The sequence below is a fragment of the Protopterus annectens genome, chromosome 4.part0, assembly GCF_019279795.1.
Source record: "Protopterus annectens isolate FY-2018-M chromosome 4.part0, PAN1.0, whole genome shotgun sequence".
Classification (NCBI taxonomy): Eukaryota; Metazoa; Chordata; order Ceratodontiformes; family Protopteridae; genus Protopterus; species Protopterus annectens.
In genome coordinates this window covers 195,857,730-195,885,175 of record NC_056733.1, presented here as the reverse complement: position 1 = coordinate 195,885,175, position 27,446 = coordinate 195,857,730, and the positions used below count along the sequence as shown (strand labels likewise).

Genomic DNA, 27,446 nt, shown 5'->3' with positions numbered 1-27,446 from the left:
TTATATAAGATGTGGGCAAAGGTTTGAATGTGAAAGAGGATGTAGTGACATGTGACTGTTGGACAGGGTTGGGATTAGATACTGAGGAATCCTTGGTTAGAGATGGTATATCATCTATAATATGAGAGTTGAACTGTATTGTAGTTTCAAGTTGTGAGTTATCAGGAGAGGGGTTTGGGTTGAATTTTTGACTGGGAAGTAAGATTTCTTTAATGGATGTCCAGAAATTTTAGGGTTATGTTTAGTATTATTCTAACATTTATTATAGCATAGTTTTTGTCTTCATTTATTTGCTTTTCAGTATGATTGTGAAGCATTCTGAAGTTTTCAAGACGAGGTGTTTTATATTTTTGACATTCTTTCCATTTTTCTCTTTCTTGGCATTCTACTCTTTTTGGATAGCCAAATTGCATTATTTGCTGTTAGTCTGTTCCTTCTCGGAGGTACAGGGCTATTTAGGATAGTTAGAAAACTTGTATTGAATTAATTTACAGCATAGTCTAAGAAGAGGATTTTTAGGAAATTCCACTTAACAGATAATAGTGTAGTAGTGAACATTTCTGGGTTAAACATGGAAAGGTTGCGTGCTATTTTATAAATATGCTGTTTAACTGGATGTGTGAGATGTCTGGTCATACAGATTGGAAGATAATCACTGGGAGAGTCTAATATTGTACCTGTGTTGGAGTATTTGCTAGGATCTGGTACTAGGATCTAGCCTAATAGACAATTTGATGTCATGCTATAATGTGTGGGGCTATTGATTAGTTGTGTGAATCCGTATAAGTTCATTCTAGATGTGGGGGAGTTAGAGTTTATGTCCAACCAATTGACATTCATATCACTTAGTAGTATTTTTTCTTGTGGAAATTTTATGGATATCCAATGTAGGATATCTTCCAGTATAGCTATATTATCACCAGGGGGGATGTAAAGGACAGTCATATTTGTTTACAATTGTTTATTTTGAGGAAAGTCATAAGAAGCTCTGCTGAACTGAATTTTGTATTGGTTTGCTGTAAGGGGAAATGTGGTAGGTGTTGGGAAATATTAAAACAATACCACTATCTTTAGTCTTTATACGGTCATTACAGATGATATTATAGCCAGCAGGTATAACTTTGGAGTCATTTATACTGGGCCAGATAACTGTACAGATTTGGTTCTTGTGACATTGGATGTATGTACCCTATTTACGGTAATACCTAATGATAAAGGTATATATGCAGTCAGATTTTTTTTCACTCCGAATAGTTGGCATTCTGACAATCAGATTAAGTTGATTTGTACCCTTCTCCCTCTTATATTGGAGCATAATGTATTTATTTTTGATAATGAGTATTATTTACAGAAGTTAGGTGTAGCTATGGGCACTCCATGTGCTAGTAGCTATGCCAACATGGTTATGGTGTTATGGGAAGCTGAAAATGTCTTGAATACTACTGATGTTAAAAAGAATATAATATATTACAAGAGATTTGTTGATGTATTCCTGTTATGGGATGGAACAACAGAACATTTGAATGAGTTTGTAGATAAGCTTAATATGAGTACCAGCTTTTTGAAGTTTACTGTAAAATATTCTTTTGATTGTATTGATTCCCCTGATATACAGATCTTTAAAAATATGGATTGTGGATCGGGTACTATAATTTTTAGAAAAGATTGTTGGAAAAATAGTTAGTTACTCCACATGAGCATGCATCCAGGGCATGTGTATTGAAATGAATTAACAGGATAGTTCTTAAGGACATTGAGGCTACATATTGATACCTCAGGTTTAGATGGGGCATTTAATTAGCTTAATAAAGAATTTTTTGAGAGGGCTATAGGCCAAAAGAAATTGCAGGATCAGCTGATCGGATTAGGGGTTTGAGAAACACTAGAGGTAAACCATACTTTTCTAATTGTGACAGAGAAAGAAGTAATGTTAATATACATGCTTTTGTGAATACTAGGGTCACACTTAGCTATTCTAACAATATTGGATCTGTGTGCAAAATTATTAAAAGGAATTGGCCAATCTTATTAGCTGATGAAAGTTTAAAGAATTTAGTGGGAGAGTCATCTCAGTTTTGTTTAAAAATGGATTATCTTTGAAACGAAGATTATGTTATGATAAAAGTAAGGATCAAAGAGTTATATCTGAGTGGGATGGCACCTTCCCATGTCATAATTGCAAGTCCTGTAGCTCTATATCTAATAAGAATTGTTATGTATATCCTAATACTAGAAATAAATATGAGCCTAAGTTATATGCAGACTGTAAAAGCAGGGATCTTGTTTATCTAGCAATTTGTATGGTATGTACTTCGTTCTACATAGGAAAAACTAACAGCCTTAAAGAAAGGGTTCTCAAACATCTCAGAGATATACGTAGAGATGTGGGTTTGAGTGCTCTAAATAAACACATGAAGAAGAATGCAGGGCATAGTTTTTAGTTTATGGTATTATAATTAACCAGTAAGTATATTAGTGGAGGTTGTGTTGGTGATAGGACAGAATATATAATGAATTAAAATGGATCATTGTGTTGCAGGCAGACAAGGGCTTGGAACATAATGACAATATTCTTTTAAGACAAGAGCTGAAAGCTCATAAGTTATGTCATTAATAATATAGAGTTGCCATGGTTTTTAATTATTTAACTGATTTTTAGTAGTTTAACAGGTGTATATAAAATGGTTGTCTTTTTATTGTTTTATGGTCAGAGAAAGTGCAAGTCGCACAAAAGCCGCTACCAAATAAAAAGTTTATATTTTCAGCCTTCTTGGTTGGTCATTTCATTGTGCTTTATATGCTGGGTTTAAGCCAAGTTTCAGTTACAGCTAGAGCATCAGGCTTATGTTGGATAATCCAGGCATGTAGTTCAACAGCTTTGTTTCTTATGCTTCTAACATTTATTGCAGCAAAAATTAGATCACCAGGGTTGGGGGCTGGCTGTTGTTGGGTTAGAAAAGTGTATGGGAGAGAATTATCTTTGGTTCATTGTGATAGGTGAGGCCAGGTGAGTGTATATCTGCTGCTAGAAGGATTTTAGTATATTGGGAAATCATACAGACTTGTATTTTAGAGAGGATTCTTGCACGTAATTTTGTTTTGGTTTGAGTTGAAGTGTAGTTAATCAGTTTATATTTGGAATAAAGATCAGGGGAAATATTAAATAGGTTTGGTAGAGAGTGTAAAGAGGAAGTATGAATAGGTGGTTGGGACATAGTTGGACGGATGTTGAGAGATATTATTGAGTCATGGTAGGATGAAAGATGGTACAGCAGGAGGAGAAGAATAGAGGATAAGCTGAAAAGTAACATAATTAAGTAGAGGAATCTGTATTTCATAGATGTCAGCTAGTGGGGAAGTAGCAATGAAGAAGAAAACAAGAAGTTGCAAGACAGTAGGAGATTTAGTGATTGTAGATTCTTAAAGCTGGTAGAGGATAGGTAAGGAGAGAAGTATTTTTTATAAAATAAGAAAATTAGGTTGTCCTGGTATCTTCAATACAATGTAAGGAATAGAGGGGTATGAAATGCTAAAGTATAATGATATAGTCAAAATAAGAAAAAATGAGGGTTGATTTGGGAAAAAAGATACAATGTGGAATAGATAGGTACTGTTAGAGAGTATAGTGATTATGAATGGATATAGTCCAAAGCAGTATGGGAGGGAGAAAGATAGTTGTGAATGGGGCTAATTAAATGGAGATAGGGAAATAGAAAACAAGAAACAAAGTATATGTATAGAAGTAGTAAGGTCATTTGGGGAGGGTTTTGGAATAAGAGTCACAAGTGAAATGTGTATGTAGGAAGAATAATATTAGAATATGAGGGGGTGGGTGAGAATTGGGGGTAGGGTAGGGGAGCAAAGGGAATCCAGGCATAATGAGACATATACTATGACATATATCATCAATGCACTGCCGTCTTTAGTAGCACAGTATTATAACAGAAGCTGACAGAATTAGCTTACCTATATTTATGATGGGTGCAGGAGATCAGAATCAATGCTACACACTTCTGTTGCAATGGAGACAAAATAGGTCAGATACGTTTGAGAGCTGAGAGTTGGTAGAAGTTTGGCTACAGGCTTTAAAAATCTTGTAAACATTCACATTTAAATATATCAAGCTTCACATTTTGTAAGTGGAAGCTAGATAGGTTTTCAGCAATATATCCTGTTTCCCCAACCTGAACGTTGAATACCGTGCAATAGTCTGCAACCCTACAAAGAGATTTTCTGTATATATTAGTACTAAGAGAGGGTAACTGTTAATTTGACAGCCACACAAACATCAATTACACTGGCTGCCTGAAACAGTGAAGGGGTCACTCAAAGCACACACTCAGGAGCAAAATGTTCAAAAGACACTAAAAATGTATTCCAGAAGACATCTAGATCTAATTACAAGGTATAAAGTCACACATGCAGTGTAAGTGTATCAAGTAAATATTCAGGCTGACTGTGATAAAATCATTAAAGGTGTATTTTGAATAGTTAGTAGAGTGTTACTATGTGCCTGATGGCATATAACATCTTAGTCTCCTAACCTAACTTTACTGTTGCTCTTTGTTTCTCTTGACTTCACAGCCTTTTGCTATCAATGGTATCATCAGTCCGAAATGCAATGCTGAACTAGACATTTCTCTACAGAAAAGGTATGCTGCACTTTACATGTGGTCAGTAGCACATTAATAGTACATTAATGATGACAGGCTCACACTTAAATAGAGTTCCCATAATGCCTATGGCACTATTCAGGCCTAGTTTGAATAGGCCCTAGACATATACATAACAGTCTCATTCCACATGCAAGCCTCTGTGTCACTGTTCCTCAGATATATGCTTTCTACATCTCTGCTCTATGCACTCACAGTGTGAAACTCTTGTAATTAATCTACATAAAGAATCTGTCTAGATATTTGTACCTACAATACCTCCTAATCATACTGAGTTACCCTCACTACCACTCCCCTCAGGAATGTGTCAGTCATGCATATTATCTCCTATTCATGTTGAGCAACCCTCTGTACTTTTCCCCTTTAGGGACCAGTCTAGTCCTGTATTACCCCCTACTCATGCTATGAAAGCCTCAGTACCATTCATCTCAGAGATCCTTCAATCTTGTGTTATCCTTTACTCATTGTGTGTAATACTCATTACCACCCTCCCTTAGTAGCCTATCCCACTATATGTTACCTCTTATTTACATTGTAACCTCAGTAACATACCTCTCAGAGGTCATTCTAGCCCTGTTTTACCCCCTGCTCATGCTGTGTAGCCCTCAGTGCCATTCTTCCTCAGGGACCTGTCTAGTCCTGTGTTAAACCTTATTTACACCCTGTAACCCTCAGAAATATTCTGACTGATAGAGCTGTCTCACCCTGAATTACTATCTTATCATTCTGTGTAATACTTACAGTCTTTGTTAGTTACTGTGCTTGTAGTTTTCTGTGTTACCTTCCATCTTGCATACAATGAAACATGATAGTTTTGTCTATATGCCATGTTTTTTGTGTCTGGATATCCTGTTATATTCCCCTATTACACTGAGTGCTTCTCTGCTAAACTCCTGGCTTCTGCTGTATTTCCCTCACTGATTCAGCTAACAGATAAAACCCTAAGTCAGTAGTGGTGCAGACAGACACCTTACTAGTGTAACAACCAGACAATGCCAGCAGAGTAACCTTCCACTCAGTTGTTGATCATTACCCAATTGAATGGAACCAAAGGATGGAGGTTGCATCTGTCATATTATTTAATTCTCTACTTGTTTAACTGAGAATTCATAGAGATACTAAGCCAGTGTTTTTCTACAGATAATAAGATTGGAGACCAGAACGGAAACAGAACAGCTGCAAAGTAATTTGATGATTGACTGTTAGAGAGGCAGACAGTGCTTAATGTCATGCCAGTGCTCTAGAATATTATTTATTTATTTATTTTATTTTACATTTGTTGACCAAGATAGTCCAACTGGATATATGTCCATTTTCAGTGGAGGCCCAGGGAGAAAAGCTCCAGATAACACAGACAGAACATAACAGATATGAGTCAAACATATTTACAAAGCCCTCTAGAAGGTGCTCACAATATACACAGTGTGTAATAGTATACAAAAACAACAGGTTGTAGCAAGCTATTATGAGCAAGAGATGCGTACAATATTAATTTAAATAAGGCATTGAATAAGTAGTGATTAATCAGGGTTAGTACAGGGAGAAAGCCAGTGCTCTTTAAAATACTGTTTAAGGCCTTTTTTTAAGAGACTTAAAGACGGTTCGAGGGTAAGGTTAGATGGAAGTGAATTCCAAGTTTTACCAACAACATTGGCAAACAGGGAATCACTCACTGAGTTAATGGCTTTGTGGGTTTGGACCAACAATTTAATGGATGATTGTAGTTGCCTTGAATTACCATATGGTTTTATGATATTTTTGAGTGCCGGAGTATTTTCAGGGTGGTACAGAATTCTGTGTGCTACTATAAGCTGATTAAACAAAAGTAGGCTAGGCAGTTCTAGCCACCTGAGAAGACTGAGGTTTTGACAGTGATGTGTCCTATATGTTGAGCCTATGGCAAATCTGGAAATATGGTTGTAACAGTGAGAAATCTTACTAAGTTCAGTTTTGCTCAAATTGGAGAGTATGGGGGAGGCATATAGCAGGGTAGAGAGTAGGTGTGAGCAGGCAATTGCAGTCATAGCTAATGGAGTTAGAAAATGTTTGCTTCTATATAATGAGCCAAGCTTCTTATTAATGTTTTTATAGTTTTATTGATATGCAGATCAAATTTGAGATTATTGTCCACTATTACTCCTAAAAGCTTAGTATGGTCATCTGGAGAGATAGAGGTACAATTGTTGGATGTTATGGAGAAGGAAAATGGGGTGGATCTACTGGTGGGGATAAAGAGGAGCCGTTTAGTTTTGTTGGGATTTAACAACAGACAGTGATTACAGAGCCAACTTTCAACTGTGTTAAATGTGTTTTGTGTTAAAGTTTGCGGGTCTAAAGGGGAGGAGGCTGTACAGATCAGGGTAGAATCATCTGCATATAGAATGCAGGTTGCATCAGGGATGTCAGTATGAAGATTGTTGATGAAGATAGAAAAGAGTAGAAGACCTAGAACAGAGCCTTGAGGGACACCAAGGGTGAGAGGTAGCAGGGTGGACAGTTTGCCCTGCCATAATACACCCTGTTGTCTGCCATTCAGATAGGATTGGACCCACTGAATAGCATGGTTATCTAGGGAGATGGATTTTAGGGAATGAATGAGTAATTTGTGGTTGACCGTATTACAGGCCTTCGACAGATCTAGAAAGAGGGCTGTAGATAGCCTGTTGTTGTTCCTATTTTGGAATATGGTATTTGTAAAAGAAAGGAGGGCAGAGGTGGTTCTGTGATGTGGCCTAAAGCCATGCTGAGAGTTGGCAAGCAGACCGTTCTGAATGAGGTAGTCTATAAGCTGCTTATGAATGCACATCTTCATTAATTTGGCTAGTGGTGAGAGAATGGCAATGGGTCTGTAGTTGGACAGTTCTGTTGAACTTCCACATTTGTGGAGTGGGATAACATGGGATATTTTCCAGATTGAGGGGATAGTTCCATCAGTTAGTGTTCTATTGATTAGGATAGAGATGGAGAATGCTATGATGTCGGCAGCTTTTTGTAGGTACTCTGCAGGAAGGTTATCAGAAAGGGTGGTTGGTTTTTAGTTTTTTGATAAGGGATCGAATAAAAGTGGTAGAGGCATGTTGGAAGTTAAAGGGGGGGGGAGAAGTGGGTGTGTTACTGGTAGAGTTAGAGTGGGTGGGAGTAAGTTGGTTAGCTAAGGACTGAATAGTTTCAGTGAAAAAGTTATTAAAGGCAGTGGCAACAGTTTCTGGGGATTTATGAGTGTAGTTTGATGGGGTTGGGGTAGTAGATTGTCCTGGATGAAGAAGTCGGTTAGTACCTGCCCAAAACTTATGTGTAAACTGGAGGTTCTGGTAGTAGTTTTTTTTTGTCTAGCAAAATGAGTTTTTTTTGTATCATTTCTGAGTTGACGATATCTCACTTGGTCGAGGGGGGCTTTAGTTCTTCACCATTTGGTCCAGGCTATATTTCTAAGTTTGATTTTTATCTTAGTTTCCTTTGTGAGCCATGAAGCAGTATTAGATTTAGTCTTTATAGTACTTACTTATATTACAAAGGCAGACAGTACTTAATGTCATGGCAATACTCTAGAACTTTACAGAGAATGGCAAACAATGCTTAATATCACAAAAATACTCTAGAATGTTTACACAAAAAGGCAGACAGTGCTTACTGTGAGTAACAATGCCAGGTTATGGGGTAGGCTTCTCATAAGCTGCATGACCAATTAGGAAGTGCTTGTACACAGAGTAGTAGGACGTTGCCAAATGTGGGCAGGTGAGGTGCAATAGCAAGGCTAGAAACAGAATAAAGAAAGCACATGTATAATCTCTGCATGGGTTAGCAAGGGAAGAAATAAAGAATAATTAAGTACTGTAACCAGAACAATCAGTAGATAGACAGATACAACACTTTCATCTGTTGACATTTCCTTCACCTTTCCTGATGTTAGTCCATTGCTTTTTATCCATGAATTATTGTAAAGAATTCTACAATGTATCTGTCATGCAGCAGCTAGACATTTATGTAACACTTAGCTACCTTTCAACTATGTTATATTCAGTACGTCACAGGGAGAATTTACCTGTGCCCTTTCCAGCTTCTGCTGCACCCCACATGATTGGTTGGTTGGTTGCTTGCTTGTCTGGTTGGTTGGTTGGTTGGTTGGTTAGTTGGTTGGTTGGTTGGTTGGTTGGTTGGTTGGTTGGTTGGTTGGTTGGTTGGTTGGTTGGTTGGTTGGTTGGTTGGTTGGACTGAGTTGCCAGTAGCTGCAACTATCATCTTTTACCTGAGTTGCATCAAAGCTGGGAAAGTCTTCATGATGCCTGCAGTTTTAAGTGGAAAAAAATAATCCACTCAACTGATGGAAACAATTAATGTTTTACTGGTATTGACTGCTCACTGTTTACAAGGACTGTATTTTATATGCATGCATGCATGCATGTACTGTTCTGAGTATGTGACTAAAACTTTTCTCATATCTGTTTCCAGGAATCCTGAGTGGGGACTGCGTGACATTGATGTGTTGCGCCAACTGGCAGGTGAAAATTCACTACGACTGGAAAGAATGGTAAATAATTTATTATAAAATATCTTAACAAAATTACTCTGTTTGGATATAATTTGTATGAAATTTAGGCCCCTGCTGTGATGATCAGGATAATCATAAACAGCATGGACTCATAGTCTTTGGAAGTAGATCTACCATCAGGATTCTTTGCAAACACCAGAATTCAGACTCACTATGACAATTCCCTTCCTAAACTTCAGGGCAGAGTTGTAAAGGTTTCCTTACCAAGTTAGCAGAACAGAGTCATCACAAGGGTTCAATTCCTCACATCACTGACCAGTCACCATCATGGCTCACTTTCTATCCAAGGGAGCAGAGTCACCATGATGGCTTTGTACTAATACCCAAGAAAAGAGTTGAAGTGAGGGTTATCTCCTCTTCCCAGAGAGTGGCATCACCATGAAGGCTCTTTTTCCAACTTCACAGAGCAACACCACTGTGAGGATTTGCTTTTCAGACCAGGCAGACAAGTTTACAGCAGGGTCCCCCTCTGACACCACAGTATTGTTTAGTTACCACAAGGCTACCATTCTCCATTTTGGGGAGCAGATTTACTTTGAGGGTTCTTTTTTCAACCCAGAAAGTGAGGGTTCCCTTCCCCATCTCACAGATGAGCGTCAATGAGAAGGTTCCATTCCTCACCTCTGAAACAATAGTCACCACAGCTGCATATACCAATGGTCAGCTACAATGCTGTCTTTCTGGCTACTCTCCATAGATCCTGGCAACTTGCTAAAGGTACTGAAAAGCTGCAGAAGCCAGGTAAAGGTTACATGGAGTACTGGGGTCCCTGAGGCAGGATCAGCAAAATTATATTGTTAGTTTACATGTTACCTCTTTTGCAAGAATAGGGATGTTTTATTTTCTAAACAATAATGAAGCAGTTAAAATGTAAATGGAGTATTGCATATAAAAATATATTTCATGGAATAAAGTCAGATGTAAATCCAGTTGATAATGCTGTTTGAAAATTTTTCATAGCTATGGCTGGTCCGCCTTATCCCTGTAAACAAAATATAAATTCTAATAATGCAGCATTTTGTACCTTTAGTTTATTATAATTATGATGTATTATTATTTCAGTGAAGAAATACACCTCCCTTTTCTGCTTTCTTTCTCCTCCTCCACTACTTCTTAGACATAATTCACTCCCCTAAAACCTCCCTTACACAACTCTCAGCTTCTTCCCTCTCCGACTCTAACCACATCTACATTTTCCTTTCTCACCATGACAACCAGAAATCCTTTCCCTACTTCTGCCCACTTCCAGATGTAGAAAATAAAAGGCAGAAAGGTGGCCAAAAGGACCAAAATGGCAAAAAAAAAAAAAAAAAAAAAATACCAAAAGTAATAAACCACTGGCCCAACCTTTAGAATACATTTATTAGAAAACAACAAAGCTTTCAAGCCACTCACGACTCTTCGTCAGTGTTACAATTAAAATACATTCACTTCCTATTTAAAACCAAATCCAGCCTATTAAATTACTTGTCACAAACACATGACTTAGAGCTTTATAAAATCACATGACAAAATAGAATCCCACGACAGAATAAAAATCACATAAAGAAAATCAGTAATAAATAATGAACAGTAAGTAATAGCAGCCTACTAATATAAATATAAACATTGGACTTTTTGCTGCTGGTTCTGCTGACATGGATTTTGTTTCATCTATAAACATATATATATGGATCTAGGACTTTTGATTGAAAGATCAAAAGTCTGAATCCATTCACACCGAACACACTTTAATGAAAGCGCTTTCATCGAAAAAGCGCTTTCGTTAAAGTGTGTTCAACAAAGAAAAAAAAAGAAAAAAACAACACTAAATTAATGTTTTTGCAGGGGGGCAAGCACCCCCTGCACCCTCACAGCCCCCCACACCCCCCTACTTAAATATCCACCCTCCGAGATCACACTATAGTGGGGAAAAGTGAATTTTCCCTTATCCGCACCATAGTACGACCTCCGCAACAGGCATACTTATGCGAAAGTGCTTCTTCAGTGAAAAGCACTTTCACGTAAGTATGCTCACTCGTAATGGATTCGGGCTTGTAATCTTTTGATCAAAAGTCCTAGATCCATATGTATATATATATATATATATATATATATATATATATATATATATATATATATATATATTTATATATATCTATATATATATATATATATATATATATGGATCCCCTTCAGTTAACCGAAACCTCACAACGCCGAAACACAAATCACCGACACCAACAGACCGACAACACAAAATACCGACAATACACACAACCATACATGCACTAACCGTAACCCAAACCCTAACCCTAAGGTCCGACACAACTGCACACTTACCCTACCCGCACTCTAACCCTAACTCACTTAACCCACCCTTAAACCCACAGTCCGTCACTATCACACACACACCCTACCTGCACCCTAACCCTAACTCACTTAACCCACCCCTAAACCCACAGTCCGTCACTATCGCACACACACCCTACCTGCACCCTAACCCTAACTCACTTAACCCGCCCCTAAAACTACAGTCCCTCACTATCGCACACTTACCTGTCCGCTCCCTAACACTAAATCCCTCACTCTATCGCACACTTACCGAGTCCGTTGGGTTCTCACCTTGTCGGTCATCTGCGTTGTCGGTGATTTCGGCCCGACGGATTCCTTGTCAGTGAAGTGAGATTTCGGGTATCTAAAGGGGATCCATATATATATATATATATATATATATATATATATATATATATATATATATATATATATATACATGAATACCGAGATAAAACTTTGTTTTTCTTTCAAAAGTGGTTTAACACTATTTTTTACATCTTCCAGATGTACAGATCTCAGTATAAAATAGTGTGCCTTTAGTATTTTTCATAGATTTGCAGAACATTCATTATGTAGTACAAAAACAGTTTTCATTTACTAGAGTTAACAGTGCAATGTAATATTCATTATGCTGTATAAATGCCTTTACTAATCTATGTTTAGTGACCTGTTGCCAAGCTGCACTGATTTTGATATTGCTTCTATTCAAGCTAGAACAGAAAATATAGTTGTGTTCTTTGGAATTATTTCAGACATGATGCTGCAAACTGAGATAAGAAAATATAGCCATGCCTTGTTTCTTAGGCTGCAGTATGAACAAAAGGTATTTCAGACATTGCATGAGTAGAAACATAGTTAGAAACATTGTAGAGACAGATAAGCAAACCAGCATTATGCTATGACCTTGCTTTATAACATGTTCTGCATGAACAGAGTATTGTCAAGCATAACGAAATTTAATGGACAAGGGAATGTAAGAAGCAGTTGTCATGAGATGAGAAACCTTCCAGAATATTCATTCTCATTTAGATGATGATGGGAAAGGTTATTGAATTATGTAACAGTCAGCTAAGAATGAACTGTGATTGCAGAATATTCCAAAGAACCACCTAAATTGAGGAACTGCTGATTTTGTACTTTGTGAGTGTATATAAATTAGCTATTTTGTAAGTGTATATAGATTAGCCATTTAGTCTGCCATTTGTATATTCTTATGTTCTGATTCTCAAGATGCTGTTATCCTGTTTATATAATAAACCATCTTTGCTATATTATGACTGTCTCCAATAATTTTATTTGAGATGAATTACAGCCATATTTTCAGGGGTATGCTTTGCATCACTCATCACAGTTTCTATACCCAACACAACCAGATATTTATTTATGTATGTATGTATGTATTTGTTTATTACATTTAAATGCCTTTTTTCTTGTGTAGGTATTCTTTGGTTCTGAATGTCTCAGTTGTAGATGTGTAGTTTACATACACACACGCACGCACGCACGCACACACACACACACACACACACACACACACACACACACACACACACACACACACACACACACACACATATATATATATATATATATATAGAGAGAGAGAGAGAGAGAGAGTAGTAATTTGTTGTGCTTTTACTAAGAAAAATATGTCATTTATGTCAGCTATCAAGTTTTAAACTGTGGTTAATTTACAATAATGAACATAAAAATTTACTTTCTTGCAAAAATAAATAGGATTAGCTTTAGTGTGACAATTTACCTTGTATTTGCTGTCAGCTGTATTGCTTTGCATTAAATCTGTAGTGCCACTCAAAATAATCATGGAAAAGAAGCCTTCTTACAAATGCACTGCTAGTTTGTTTCAACAAATACTATTCTAGTAAATTCTTTTGTATATGCAAGTTTACAAAATCCAGTCTATATACAACAGTGCTAAAAGATTATTTCCAAAGTTCTGTTCAACATGGCCTCTTTTCAATCAACCCAGTTTCAGTATTCATTTATACTGACTGCATAGGTTCTTCCTAGAGTTGGTTAGTTAAATAAACAGTACTTACAGATACTCTGTGTAAACCCAGAGGTCAGGAATTTGACCGCCTCAAGCCTCAATAGGTAATGGCCATGATATATAACTAGAGGCAGATTATCATTATTAGCTGTCATGTGGAGAATTGCCTCTCTCTCTCTCTCTCTGGTTTACCTACCTCCTTAAACTTATCAACTCTCTCACTCTCCTTTTCTCTCTGATTTTCCTACCTACTTCAGACTTTTTTAAATGAGCTTGTATTTTGTTTTGTGGTTGGATTTTAGTTTGAGGGCGTTGTCTGACTGCGTTATATCTTGTGTGGGGTGGTTATATTTATTTAGATTTGTTATGGTTAAAGATGATCTGAGAAGAGACCATGATTATACTATGGCTTTATAGACCTACTGTAAATGTTTGTAGGAAAATCTTCAGGGTACATCACCACAAGCTTGTGCTGTGTCAGCAGCAATAAAAACACTCTTTATTCAAAGAAAAACAATAAAAGTATTAAAAACATGTGAAATTCACAGCTGAGATAAGCACTTTTGGCTTCTTAAGCATTCTTCAGATCATAAATAACAAGTGCTGGGTAAAAACATATATATTGTGTTGCGGCCAATCCAGTGGCTTAAAATATTTTTTATCCTTTCAGTAGTGCACCTCTTAACTCTTAGCCATTGGTCAGAAGCAAACTCTGCACAGGATCTAGCTTCCAATCAAAATCCTTTGCTGCTGATGCAGTAACCTCAATCAGGTGCATATACTCTTTGTTCTTTACATCTCTGCACTCAGAAAAGGTTAACACCCGTTAGTGTGTAAGTACCAATCAAATTCTTTAGGCATTGTTTCCTTCCAATCACTGGTACAGCCTATTAGAGTGCTGTTACCAAGCCTTCAGCCAATCTTGTAAACACTGCCATTTCTTTATTGTTCATAAGAAGTTTTCCATTACTAACCTGCTGTAAAAAGCGGACAATGTTAACCTAATGAAGTGGTTTTACCACTTTTTTAACTTAGTTTTAATATTTTTTTACTTTTATTTTCATTATTCCTGTTCATCTATGCTTCCTTTATAAATTGCCATCTATTAGCAAAAGCTTCCTAGTAGTCAAGAGAAAAAAATTTTAAATGACTCACATTAAGCAAAATTTCCTCATTGCTTCATACAAGGAACAAAAGCCTTACAAAGGTTCTCATCCTGGTTTTCTGCATATAAACTTTTGGTTCAACAGAATATTGGTAGAAAAAAATAAATGAATAAAAACATGCTTAGGGTAACTCCTATTATACCTACAAGTTTACCATGTACTGCAATGGGGAAGTATGGCCATTACAAGGACTGTTTTATGGTAATTATAAGTTTATCTTGCCTTGCAGGATGAAACTATCATCGTTTATTATTTATTTTTATTGTTTATTGTTACCAAGGGCCATCCCCAGATCACAGTCAGAAGATGTAACCAATAGGAAACACAAACCATCAGACAGTAAAAGTCTCAGATATGTCCTATTAATGAGAGGCTACTAATTACAGCAAATTAATTTACTGTAAAAGCAGTAGCCACCTGTAATACCAAACATCTGGTTTACTTAGCAACTTGTGGGAAATGCCCAGGTTATCATACAGGCAAAATGGATCAGAAGTTTAAAGAAAGGATACTAAAACATCTAAGAGACATCAGACATAAATACACGATGAATGCATTAGCAAACCATATTGTGCATAATTCCAACCATGCATTCACATTTAGAGCTTTTGAAACTATATTAACCAATCATAGAGGGGGAGATATACAAAACCTCACAGAAATTTGTGAAATAGGTTGGATTACAAATCTGCAAGCCCACTGGCCGCCAGGTCTTAATATTATGATCCCATTGAAACCAGTTTTAAAGAACAGATGCTTAACTGTTAATTGAACTGATTTTATTCCTTTAAGCTAGGTTGTAATAAGTATGTGAGAACCTAGGTATGACGTGAGTTGTGGGGACCTGTGCTACATTCTGACTGAACAGAGTTTTATATTCAGGGGGGCATGGAGATGGGAAGCAGTTTCAGCATTAATCCAGTATTAGTTGGTTTGCTTATATTTTTATCTCCACACAATTTTGAGATTGTAATTGTTTGGACTGTCCAAGTCAGTCAGTACATTTCCTCCCTCCCCCACTCCCCTTTATCCTATTCACTAAGGGATTCTGCCCTTGTACTTTAAGGGGTGTAACTAATTAGTAGCCTCTCATTAATAGGACATATCTGGGACTTTTAGTGTCCGATGGGTTGTGTTTCTATTAGTTACATCCTCTGGCTGTAATCGGGGGTGGGCCTTGGTAACAATAAACAATAAAAATAAATAATAAAAGATGACAGTTTCATCCTGCAATGCAAGATAAACTTATAATTACCATAAGGACAGTCCTTGTAATGGCCGTACTTCCCCACTGAAGTATATGGTAAACTTGGGGGTATAATAGGAGTTACCCTAAGCATGTTTTTATTCATTTATTTTTTTCTACCAATATTATGTTGAACCCAAAGATTATATGTAGAAAATCAGGTTGAGAACCTTTGTAACGCTTTTGTTCCTTGTATGAAGCAATGAGGAAATTTTGCTTAATGTGGTTCTTTTAAAAAAAAAATTTCTCTTATCCACCAGGAAGCTTTTGCTAATAGGTTAACATTGTCCGCTTTTTACAGCAGGTTAGTAATGGAAAACTTCTTATGAACAATGAAGAAATGGCAGTGTTTACAAGATTGGCTGAAGGCTTGGTAACCGCACTCTAATAGGCTGCACCAGTGATTTGGAAGGAAACAATACTTAAAGAATTTGATTAGTACTTACAGACTATAGGGTATTAACCTTCTCTGAGTGCACAGATGCAAAGAACAGAGAGTATACGTACCTGATTGAGGACGCTGCAGCAGCAGCAAAGGATTTTGATTGGAAGCTAGATCCTGTGCAGAGTTTGCTTCTGACCAAGGACAAAGAGTTAAGAGGTGCACTGCTGATAGGATAAAAATATTTTAAGCCACTGGATTGGCTGCAACACAATATGTATGTTTTTACCCAGCATTTGTTATTTATGATCTGAAGAAGGCTTAAAGCTGAAAGTGTTTATCTCAGCTGGGAATTTCAAGTGTTTTTAACACTTTTATTGTTTTTCTTTGAATAAAGAGTGTTTTTTATCACTGTAGACACAATGCAAGTTCGTGGTGGTGTGCCCTGAAGAGTTTCTACTTTGTTATACCACTTTGGGACACCTTTGGCAGTTGGGGTCGATTGATTTTATTGTTACTGCAAAAGTTTAGGGTCACCATTACTACCCCAAGAAAGCATTTGACTTGCCTCATATTTGTCACAACTGATATAACACAGAGAAACAAGACTTGATGCAACCATTCACATACACGGCATTTTCTGTAACAAAACAGTTTAGAGAAAATCACTTAACAAAACACTGGATACATGAGGGAGGCACAAGTAGCAGTGCATCATGAATGTAGTCACAGACATGCTACCTTACAACAGAATACTATTGTGAAATTTCCCAGTTACCTGTCACACTAAAGCTAATCACAGTTGCACTTATCTTTTCACAATGCATGAAGAGACACACGTGGACTCCATGCTCATCCTGCTTAAAGGAAATGCAGCTGCACCCTTTCCTAATCTCAGACATCATACTCACTAAAAATGACAAACCTCTGACCTCCACATAAAAAGTAAATTAGTTAGCAGTGTTACATCCTACTGCTGCTACAGGGATCACTAGAAGACAGTGTTCTCTGGTCCAAAAAAGCAGCATTATTGTGACCTGTGTGCTTCCTTCTACCACATAGGAGGCTGTAAAAGTGTACATTTTGAATTGATGCCAGCTGATGACAGTGCAGACCATGCTAGAAAGGTTCTTCCTGTCACTTTCATGAATGAAAACATTAATCTATGAAAGGGACCATAGTGTGGAATTAAAATACTCTTCCTTAAATGTCATTAGGTAATCCATGCCAAATGCTGAAGTCAACATCCATGTAGCAAAGTCCGTCATCAATTCAGTCTGACTATTTATGATATCATTCTGTGGGCTGGAAGTACCCTAATATTTTTGTACCATGCACACATCGTTTGTATATACTCATGTATGTCTTGCAGTACCTGTATTGGTTCCCTGTATCTTCTCTTCTCCTTTACTGCATCGTTGTTGCACATTGCTATAAACAGGTTAGTGCTGAATGATATTTGGGAAGAAAGCCACAAAGTGAGCAATGAGTTGTGCTCTGTACTTGTTCAGCATGCCACACCCTTTATATCTGACCTTATTCTATGTTTATGGGAGCAGAGCAGCAGCCATGCTGTGCAAAAGCTGCATGTCTGATGTTCAGATAGACCATTGGAGTAATCCTGAACACACAGCAATTATACAACGACCCCCCCTATTAATATTCCAAAATGTGCATGCTTATTGGTCAGCGTGCACATTGTAAATCAGACTTATACTAATGGAAAAAGGTCCGGTCGGCCAGACCTTTTTCCATTAGTATAAGTCTTTTTTTTTTTGTTACAGCAACGGAGAACGCAAGATCTCCGCTGCTTTTTAGAAAGTGTCTCACTATGTTAAAGGAGTTTAACAAAGCGAGACAGCTTTAAAAAAAGCAATGGAGATCTTCCTTTCTCCGTTGCTTTTTTTTTAAAGCTGTCTCGCTATGTTAAATGGGTTTAACATAACGAGACAGCTTTAAAAAAAGCAACGGAGAAAGGAAGATCTCCGTTGCTTTTTTTAAACTGTCTCGCTATGTTAAACTCCTTTAACATAGCAAGACACTTTTTTAACATAGCGAGACAGCTTAAAAAAAAAAGGAACGGAGAAAGGAAGATCTCCATTGCTTTTTTTTTAAAGCTGTCTCACTATGTTAAACTCCTTTAACATAGCGAGACACTTTCTAAAAAGCAACAGAGATCTTGCTTTCTCCGTTGCTTCCACCCACAACTCTGATGTACTGCGTAAGCATACGCATGTGCAGTACATCAAAACTGCCGCAGAATACCAGACAGCTGCGGAAGGGCAGCATGGAGGCATTATACAATGCCATTATTTAAGAAAAGTAAGTATTTTCTTTCTTAAATAATGTCATTGTATAATAGCAATAACCCATTTCTGGATGTGAGTAATGCTGGATTTACCCACGGTTGTCTTTGTTTGGCCACTCGGGCTCTGCCCTCGTGACCAAACCACATCAACCGTGGGTAAATCCAGCATTTCTCACACCCAGGCATAGCATATTGCTTAAATAAACCCTGTTGTACCGCTAAAACATGCTCACTAAAACAACTTGCAGGATTCTAAATAAGATATTAGAATTTATTTTTGACACACCTTCAAAAAGGAATGTGCTAATTTTGAGAGCACCTCTAGCTCTGTAAATATCTTATAATTAAAACCAAATGGCAGTCAAACAGAATAATTTCAATTTTTTTTATATTATAGTTAGCAAAGCCACTCCTTACCTTCTTCTTACATTCTGTTTTCCAGCTTGACATGCCAGAACACAATAAATGCCTCATCTTCAGAAAGACTGACCAGCAGTGAACCAGAATGAGACATCAGGTGGTCATGAGCTGTCAAAAGAAAACTGCGGAGGCTAACAGCTGCATCATATTTACTGCATGTACAATTACCACTTCAAGTACATGCTTTATGATGCTCAGCATGAAGTCAACAGCATGAACAAACGTGCAACAGTTATTTCTGGACTGCAGAACTAAAACTTTTTAGCTTACATTATATGAAATCTTGGTTCAACTATAGCTGTATAGCAGAATCAGAAGCAATTGTGGGAAACTGACTTTGAACATGTGTGCAAACTTGCAATAATTTTCCTGAAATGGAGTCCCTATTTACATTTTCCTTTCTTGATATAATAGCCACTTTTGTAACATGCTTTTGCTCCATCTAGTCTACCTAAGTCTTGCAGCTAACACCATGATTTTCATCATATTGATCACTGTACCAGTAGTCTGCACTATATGGGTTATATAGTGCTATGGATATAATATCTGGCCATCTTCCAGATCATCAAGGCACCTTCCATGTGCCCAAACCATCAGTCAGTTGGAGTTGAGCTGACTAAAAAGACAGGTTTAGGCATCATGCCCTTCAGAGCTTTCCTGTCCCTGAAGAATATGCTTCGCTGAGGCTTTCAAGGACTGATGGTCGGCTTGTGCTCTTTCTTTTTCAGGCAGATAAATTCCCTCTGGGGAAAAAAAGTTCCATTTTAAAAATGTTTTGTTATTAATACTTCCCTGTTCAGGAAAGTTATTTGTAAGCTAGGAGTTTGTCTTTTAATAGACTGTCATGAAACTGTATTGTACTTTTAAATGAGAGCACACTTTTTTCCTGTCAGTTTAAAAGTTGTATAAAGTAACTGAATTTTTTTTCTGTAGAGAAATTGTGTTTATTTTACTTTTTGGAGCTGACAATTTGTTTTAAAGTGCTTTTTACCGTGTTCTTGTGTGAAGAAAATGACTTTTAAAGATATTTAGTTTTTACCATCTTTTGCTGCTTATTTTCCCTGGAAAAGAGACACCATTTTCATCTTGACCATGGAACAAACTATTGATCTCACTGTCAATCCCTCTTCCAGACACAAAAAGAAAAAGTTAAGCAAACAGTCTTTGCCATCACAGCAGGTTAGCAATTTGCCTCATACACAGGTGAATGACACTTCTGCGGCCATTGTTTTTTTCTCAGACCACTCATCTTTTATCCAGATCCCTTTAGTGTAGCAGCTATAGTCACTAAGGACCAGGGGTTAGCCATGTCCCATGTGGCTGTTGGGGTACCTTCAGTGGACAAGGGAAAACCACTGTTATCAGTCCTAGGAAAGCGAACAGAATGTTCCCTGTTTTGACAGAATGTTGTGCCCATCCCTGGGGAAGCTGCTGCTGCCATTAATAATAAGTTGGCCCCATTTGTCCTGTCAAAAAGAAAATCTAAATATGTATTTACTACTCCTCAAATTTCCTTAGACAGGAGTAATTTACTGGGTCTGGCTTGGGGTTTAATTTAAGCTATTGATCCTTCCTGGAAGGTAGTTTCTGATAAAATAAAGAGGGATACCTCTTTTCCTGAAGACATTCAAGATTCTGAATCTGGAGGGTTGTCTCCTCGAATTTTTGATTCAGACTCAGAGGAGAGCTCAGTTTCTGATTCTCCCTATGCAGGTTTATCTTCCTTTGAGACTGTTTCTATAATGTCTCAATGCTTTAAAAAAAAACAAAACAACAGGTTTCTCAGTCCCCAGAAAATACTATGAGCTGTTGTAGAAGGGATTTTCAGAAATGTTACCCATTTCTCCAGCTCTGTCAGCTTTGGAGAATGTGTATGTCACTTTCTGCAGTTTTCCTGATAGTCAACCAGCTGCCCCTACAAAAGGGAGAAAGAATGTATACATTTCCTCAGTCTTTTAATTTTTTTTTAGAGAATGAACGATCTTACATAGCCACTCTGCTTGCAGAATGAACGTTCTTCAGCAGGGTATTAATGTACAGGTAATTTTATTTTTATTTTTATTTTTATTTCAATGTACAGGTAATGCCCACTAAAAATGTTTCTTCATGGCAGTGTATTAACCTGCATTGAAGCTCAGACAATTAAAATACCAACAACAGACATTTTTATACTTGATCAATAGTGCTTTTTCTATTTAGCAAGTGCAAACATAGAAGTGTTAATATATATTTAAAAAAGAGAAAGGTGTGTGTTTGCTTGTCTGTGTGTAACTGCATGTGTGCATGACATTGTGAGAAAGACAGAAAGAGAGAAAGAGAGAAAACTACAGCTCTGACTGCAACAACCAGTCCATTGCAACATTAAAAATTAAAAGATATGAAATTATTAGTATCCAGAACTGACTGACTTTAATCTTCATTGCTTTAGAGACAAATCGATGTGCAGGAAAACACTGTGGAAAATGTAGAGACAGTAAAGGTGTGTGTGTGTGTGTGTGTGTGTGTGTGTGTGTGTGTGTGTGTGTGTTGGGGGCAGCTGCAGTAACTCACATTGTACATTTATTCATTTGCATGCATGCAGACAACTGAGGATGTTTTCACTCAGTAAAATGGCTATAATTGTTATGTGCGTGTGTGTGTGTGTGTGTGTGTGTGTGTGTGTGTGTGTGTGTGTGTGTGTGTGTGTGTGTGTGTGTGTGTGTGTGTGCATATGTGTTCCTATGTATAAGCAAATCTGTCTTCCTATCTGTATTTAGGAATCTGTGTTAATATTTGGATCTGCTTCTAAATCCCATAATTTCAGAAACCCAAAGATGAAAGTGCCAAGATGAAAATCACGAAACTTAAAATACCGAACTGCGTAAGTTTTCCCAGGTTATGTAAGCACTTGCCTAACACAACAATAAAATAAACCGCACTATCTGAAACCCACCTAGGCGGGAGGCTATGCCCCCCACACACCCCCTAACTGTATATACCAACTCCGGTATCGCACTACAGTGGAAAAAGGGTATAATTCCCCACATTGGCCAAGTGTTTACTTGCCCTGGGAAAACTTACGCAGTTTGGTATTTTAAGTTTCATACCTCTCGTCTCAATATTTCCATCTTAGGGATTCTGAAATGACAGGATTTAGAAGTAGACCCATATATTTGTAAGTTGGTCAGTCTGTCTGTGTGTGTGTGTGTGTGTGTGTGTGTGTGTGTGTGTGTGTGTGTGTTTGTGTGTGTGTGAGTTTACAGACATTAAATACCTGCAAAACTTGTATTTTTGATGTAGAATTACTCCTCCAATAGCCATTACATATACTATAGCAAGTAAAAAAAAAAAACAAACAAAGAAAGAAGAATATAGAGAGAGTAATAAAAAACAGCCTATTCTGTAAGTACATTATCGTCTATGGCATCAGGCCACAGAACACTCCCAAGCCTGCATTATTTGAACACAGTAACACACCCCCTGTTGGGCATTATTGCTTCCCAAACCTGACCCAGCAGCTATAGCTTTAGTTAATCCTACTGCTGCTAAACGATTAATTTCAATCCTACTTGTTCTGATAATTATGCGAAGAATACTGATAATGATAAGGATGGAGACAAAGTTTCTGCTTCTGCATCTTTGATTTTCAGAATTTTGAATTATCAGCTTGATATGCTAAAGCTGATTCTGACTAATTGTGTATGAGAGATGTTTTGTCTGCAGTTTCTTCTTGTGAGGAAAAAAATCTGTTTTAAATAATTTAGTTTCTTCAGCTGTACAACTCACTACTCATTGTTTACAGAGTGTGTATGGCTCAATTGATACTTCTTACATGGCTATGGCCACTGGTACTGTTTTGAGGAGATTTGCCTAGCTGCTTTCTCAGAATCTCCCAGATTGTATGAAAAAATGAGATTTTAAATTATCTTTTGGGGAGAAATTTAGTTTTTGGTTCCTCTGTTGCAGAAGTGATCAAGAAGTGTGATGAAAGGGGTAAGATGATACACGGAATCTGTATGATTTTTCATCCCACCTTTTTCAAGTTTGTTAAGAGATTCTCTATCCCTCATCCAGTATTGAAAAAAAAACAAAATAATCAGTCTCAACAAAATGCAAGTAAACAGTCATTTAAGAAGAAATGGCAAAGGGATTCCAAAAAGATTTCAGGAAAGCCCCCAAACCAAGCACAGTCCGATAAGTCAGAATGAATATTCAAAAGACGTTCTTCACCTTTCTCTTTGGCAACAGATCATTTTAGACAAATGGGTTCTGAAGATCATTCATCAAGTTTACAAGTGGCAGTGGGAGGAAATTCCTCCTTTCCATTCGGTAATTCCTCATCTCCCACACCAGTTTTATTTCCACTTGTCCTTCATCACATGCCATCCCCAGGGAGTCAAACAACCAATCCCAGGTGAGGAAAGGTATTTATTTTTAGTGAACAAAGAAAGAAAATGCTTGGAGACCCATTCTGGATCTTTATTTCCTAAAAATGTTTGTGATAGTTGCCCAAGTTCAGAAAGATGTCACTTCACAAAACCTCTTCTACCTCATTTAAATTTCCTCAGAGATGCTTATCATCACATCCCTATTCATCCAGACTTCAGACACTTCTTAAGGTTCTGTCACATTATCAGTTCTTTGCCTTACCCTTTGAACTTTCCACTCTACCAAGAGTGCCCACAAATTGTCTAACTCCAGTTGTAGCTCATTGTAGTCTGGAGGGTATCCACGTTTCCATATTTAGACAATTTGCTTAGCTTTGTGGAGTATTTACAGCTTCGGGAATCTCTCACTTGGGTGAGAGATCTTTTACACAAGCTGGGAGTCCAAGAGAACATTCAGAAGACTTCTTTGACTCCATATAGGGTTGTGTTCCTGTGGTTTTAGTTAGACAACTCAGTTCAAAGAGCTTTTCTTTCACAGGAGTAAATAGATCAATATCTAGATCTATTTCTAATGTTTTCCGTTCAGACTTCGGTCACTGCGAGGCAATACATCTGGATTTTGGGTCCCATGGCATCTGTGCTTATACAGAAACTGCTAAACTCCAAGAACCAAAAGTCACAAAGGCACGGAACCACCACGAGCTGGAATCAATGATTTATTTAGCGCTTTTGTCAGTTGTGAACTATGACTTCTTCAGAATCTTCTGATTCTTCAGATTCTGAAGAAGTCAGAGTTCACAACCGACGAAAGCGCTAAATAAATCATTGATTCCAGCACATGGTGGTTCCATGCCTTTGTGTCTTTTGCATCTGTGCTTATCATAATACCCCAGTAAGACTCCACATATGAAAGATTCAATGGTATCTGAAGTCTCCGTGGTCCCAGCATCAACATCTTTTGTCTTTTCACATCCAAGTTCTGGGATTTCTCAGGAGACAAATCAATTGGTGGAGACAGCAAATATTTTTAAATTTAAGTGTCCCCTTCTCCCTCTCTGTTCTAAAGAAACAAGTCACCACAGATGCCTTGGACTTTACTTGGGGTGCAGTTTCAGAAGGGATAAAAGTGCCAGGTATGTGGGACACCAAGGACAGATGCAAGTACATAAATATAAAAGACATGTTTGCCCTGATCAAGGCACTGAACTCTTTAAATCATCTTCGGTCCCCAGGACCTCTTCAAGTTGTTATAGACAATATCACAGCCATGTGGTACATCAACAAGGAAGGGAGAACCAGGTCATACCCCCTTTGCTGACTAGCCATGTTAACTTGCGATACAGTTTCACAGCACAGTCTCACTCTACTGGCATCCTATATTCTGTCAGATCACAACTGTGTGCTCCAGGACTCCATCAAGAACTCTTAGAAGACAGATGCCTTTTCTTTTCCTTGGACAAGAATGTTCCTGTATGCTTTTAACAACTTTTCACTGATATCCAAGGCACTTCTGAAGATTCAGAAGGAATCCCACAAGATGATTGTGGTGACTCACTTCTGGCCCAGGCAACTGTAGTTCTCTCTTCTTTTGGAAATGGCCTGGGGTAGTTACTACAACCTTCCTCACAGACTGGGTCTACTCACAGAAGATCAGGAGTGTTTGATACACCCGCAACCCCATAAAACTTCAACTCGACTGCCTGGACAAGAGGGTTTTAATTCCCTTTAGGCATTGGTTTACAAGGACATGCAGCAGGTACTAATGGAGGCAAGAATGCCGGATACTAGAAAATCATATATTATTAAATGGAAAAGGTTTTCTACCTGGTGCCAACAACATAACCAACACCCTTTTAATGCTAGTTGCTCTCTGGTTTTATAATATTTGTGTGAGTCATTATCCTATGACTTTCTTACTCCTGTATCAAGGTTCATTTATCTGTCATTTCATGGTGTCTGCCCATGGATCCTCCTTTCTTAATGCATTCTCATGTCAAAATATTTTAGAAAGTGTTTTTGCATAAAAAGCCTCCAGGAAAACCAGTTTTCCCTCCTTGGGATTTTAATTTTGTGTTAGAGAAGCTAACATTTGCTCCATTTGAACCAGTTAATCTGAATTACTTGAGGTTCTTAACATGGAAAAGAGTTTTACTGATTCCTCTGACCTCTGCAAGAGGGGTATCTAAGTTGCGAGCTCTTATGGTGAGTCAACCTTATCTTATTTTCCACAGAGTCAGGGTTTTTTGAGAACTAATCCTTCTTTTATGCCTAACGTGGTATCCGAGTTTAAGCCAAACTATCCATCTCCCCATTTTCTTTATTGAACTTAAAAATGAGGAAGAAAGGATACTCCATACCTTGCATGTCCACAGACAACTGAGGTACTAACTTGACAGAACTAAATCTTTCAGATATTTGGATCAATTACTAATTTCATATGAAGGTAAGAGGAAGGGACATCCTGTGTCAAAGCAGAAAATTTCCAAATAGTTGTCTCAAGATATTACCTTTAGTTATACTCATTGCAGCAAAACTAGTCCAGGCAGGGTCAAGGTAAATTCTACCAGGACCTTGGCTTCATCTATGTCTTTTTAGAAAGGGTTGGATTCTAGAAGTATTCTAGCAGCAGTAACTTGGTCTTTTGTACATACTTTTACAAAGCATTACAAGCTTGATTCCTTCTCTAGGTCTAGATCAGGCTTTGTTAGGAACATTTTCCAGGGCTCTTGGACCCTTCTTCCACCTCTCAATTGTACTAAGCTAGGGCAGTCTACCCACATTACTAAAGTTACTGCAACAGTGATGAAAATGATGAGCATAGTTGTGTAAGTAAACTTACCATAACAGTAGATGTTTGAATGATCACTGCTGCCCTAACTGCTCCGCAGCTCCATCCATCTTGTTTTTTGGTGTGTTGTTTATGTCAGGATGTGGGCATTTACTTTTATTGTTCCTAGTTTTACCCTTTCAAGGCCTTCTTGTTTCTATTGGCATGAAAGCTCTGAAGGGCTTGGCGCCCAAACCTATCTTTTTTATCGGATCAGCTCGAGCTGACTGACGGTTTGGTTGAATGGAAGGTGCCCTGAAGCTTTGGAAGCTGGCCAGCTGTTATATCCCATGCAGGATATAACCAATATGCATAAGGCTACTGCAGCAGTGATCATTCCAACATCTACTGTTATGGTAAGTTTATTTATGCAACTGTAGTGTCTTGCCTTTACCTCCAGTACATCATTCATACCTTGCCTTCATGAATACCTACATTGATTTTTCTTCATCATCCATTCTAGTGGATAATTTCACTTACCCACCAATCTTTGTTAAATTTAATGTTCTTTGTTTGCAGATCATGCCCCCTGTACTTTCTTTCTCTTTTGATTTCATTGTAATTCTATTTTCTTAAGTCATGGCTAATACTTCTCTTCCTTTTTTCCAATGTCAAGTACATTCCCAGTCTCACTTCATATGTTCTATCTTTGCATTTGGAGTGTCTGGCCTTATAAAAAGCCACCAACTGCCAGACCAATGAAGACAGTTGACAGCTACACTCACTATGTTGTCACGTGGTCAATCCAGTACCCCCCCCCCCAATCCTCCAGTTCTGTCAGTGAAGATAAAAATAATGAGAAAACAAAGAGCAAACACAAACTAGACCTTCCATACAGTTATGAGATGTGGTCTGCATTATTTCAACCTAGCTTAGCACATGCTTAAGTGGAATAAACAGTGATGTCTCTAGGGTATGGTAATGCATAGGAGAGGGTCTCCAAAGAATAGTGTTTCCCCTACATCACTGTATTAGGCGCTTTATGGCTGCCTGAAAGGATGTAACACCACACCATCTACCTGTGTGACAGATCTGACGTGTGTCCATTTTGATGACTCATTTTTTGATATTTGTAGTCTTCAGTGAGAGAATCAAAAGCACTGGCTTGGCCTCATGGCATTCTGTAGTCTTCACCTGTCTGGCTGTCAGTACTTTGTTAACCACATTGAATCCCCTACTTT

General features: G+C 37.7%; 1 protein-coding gene across 1 annotated transcript in view; it reads left to right on the top strand.

The window, feature by feature from the left end:
• Positions 1-19,689, top strand: part of LOC122800118 (methyltransferase-like 26 B) — a 140,447-nt gene extending 120,758 nt beyond the window's left edge. The window contains exons 4-6 of the mRNA XM_044069639.1: positions 4,585-4,652; positions 9,123-9,201; positions 19,094-19,689. Coding sequence (XP_043925574.1) covers positions 4,585-4,652; positions 9,123-9,201; positions 19,094-19,150 — 204 coding nt within the window. The 3' untranslated portion in view covers positions 19,151-19,689. The remainder of the gene's footprint in view (positions 1-4,584; positions 4,653-9,122; positions 9,202-19,093) is intronic.
• Positions 19,690-27,446: the final 7,757 nt, after the last annotated feature.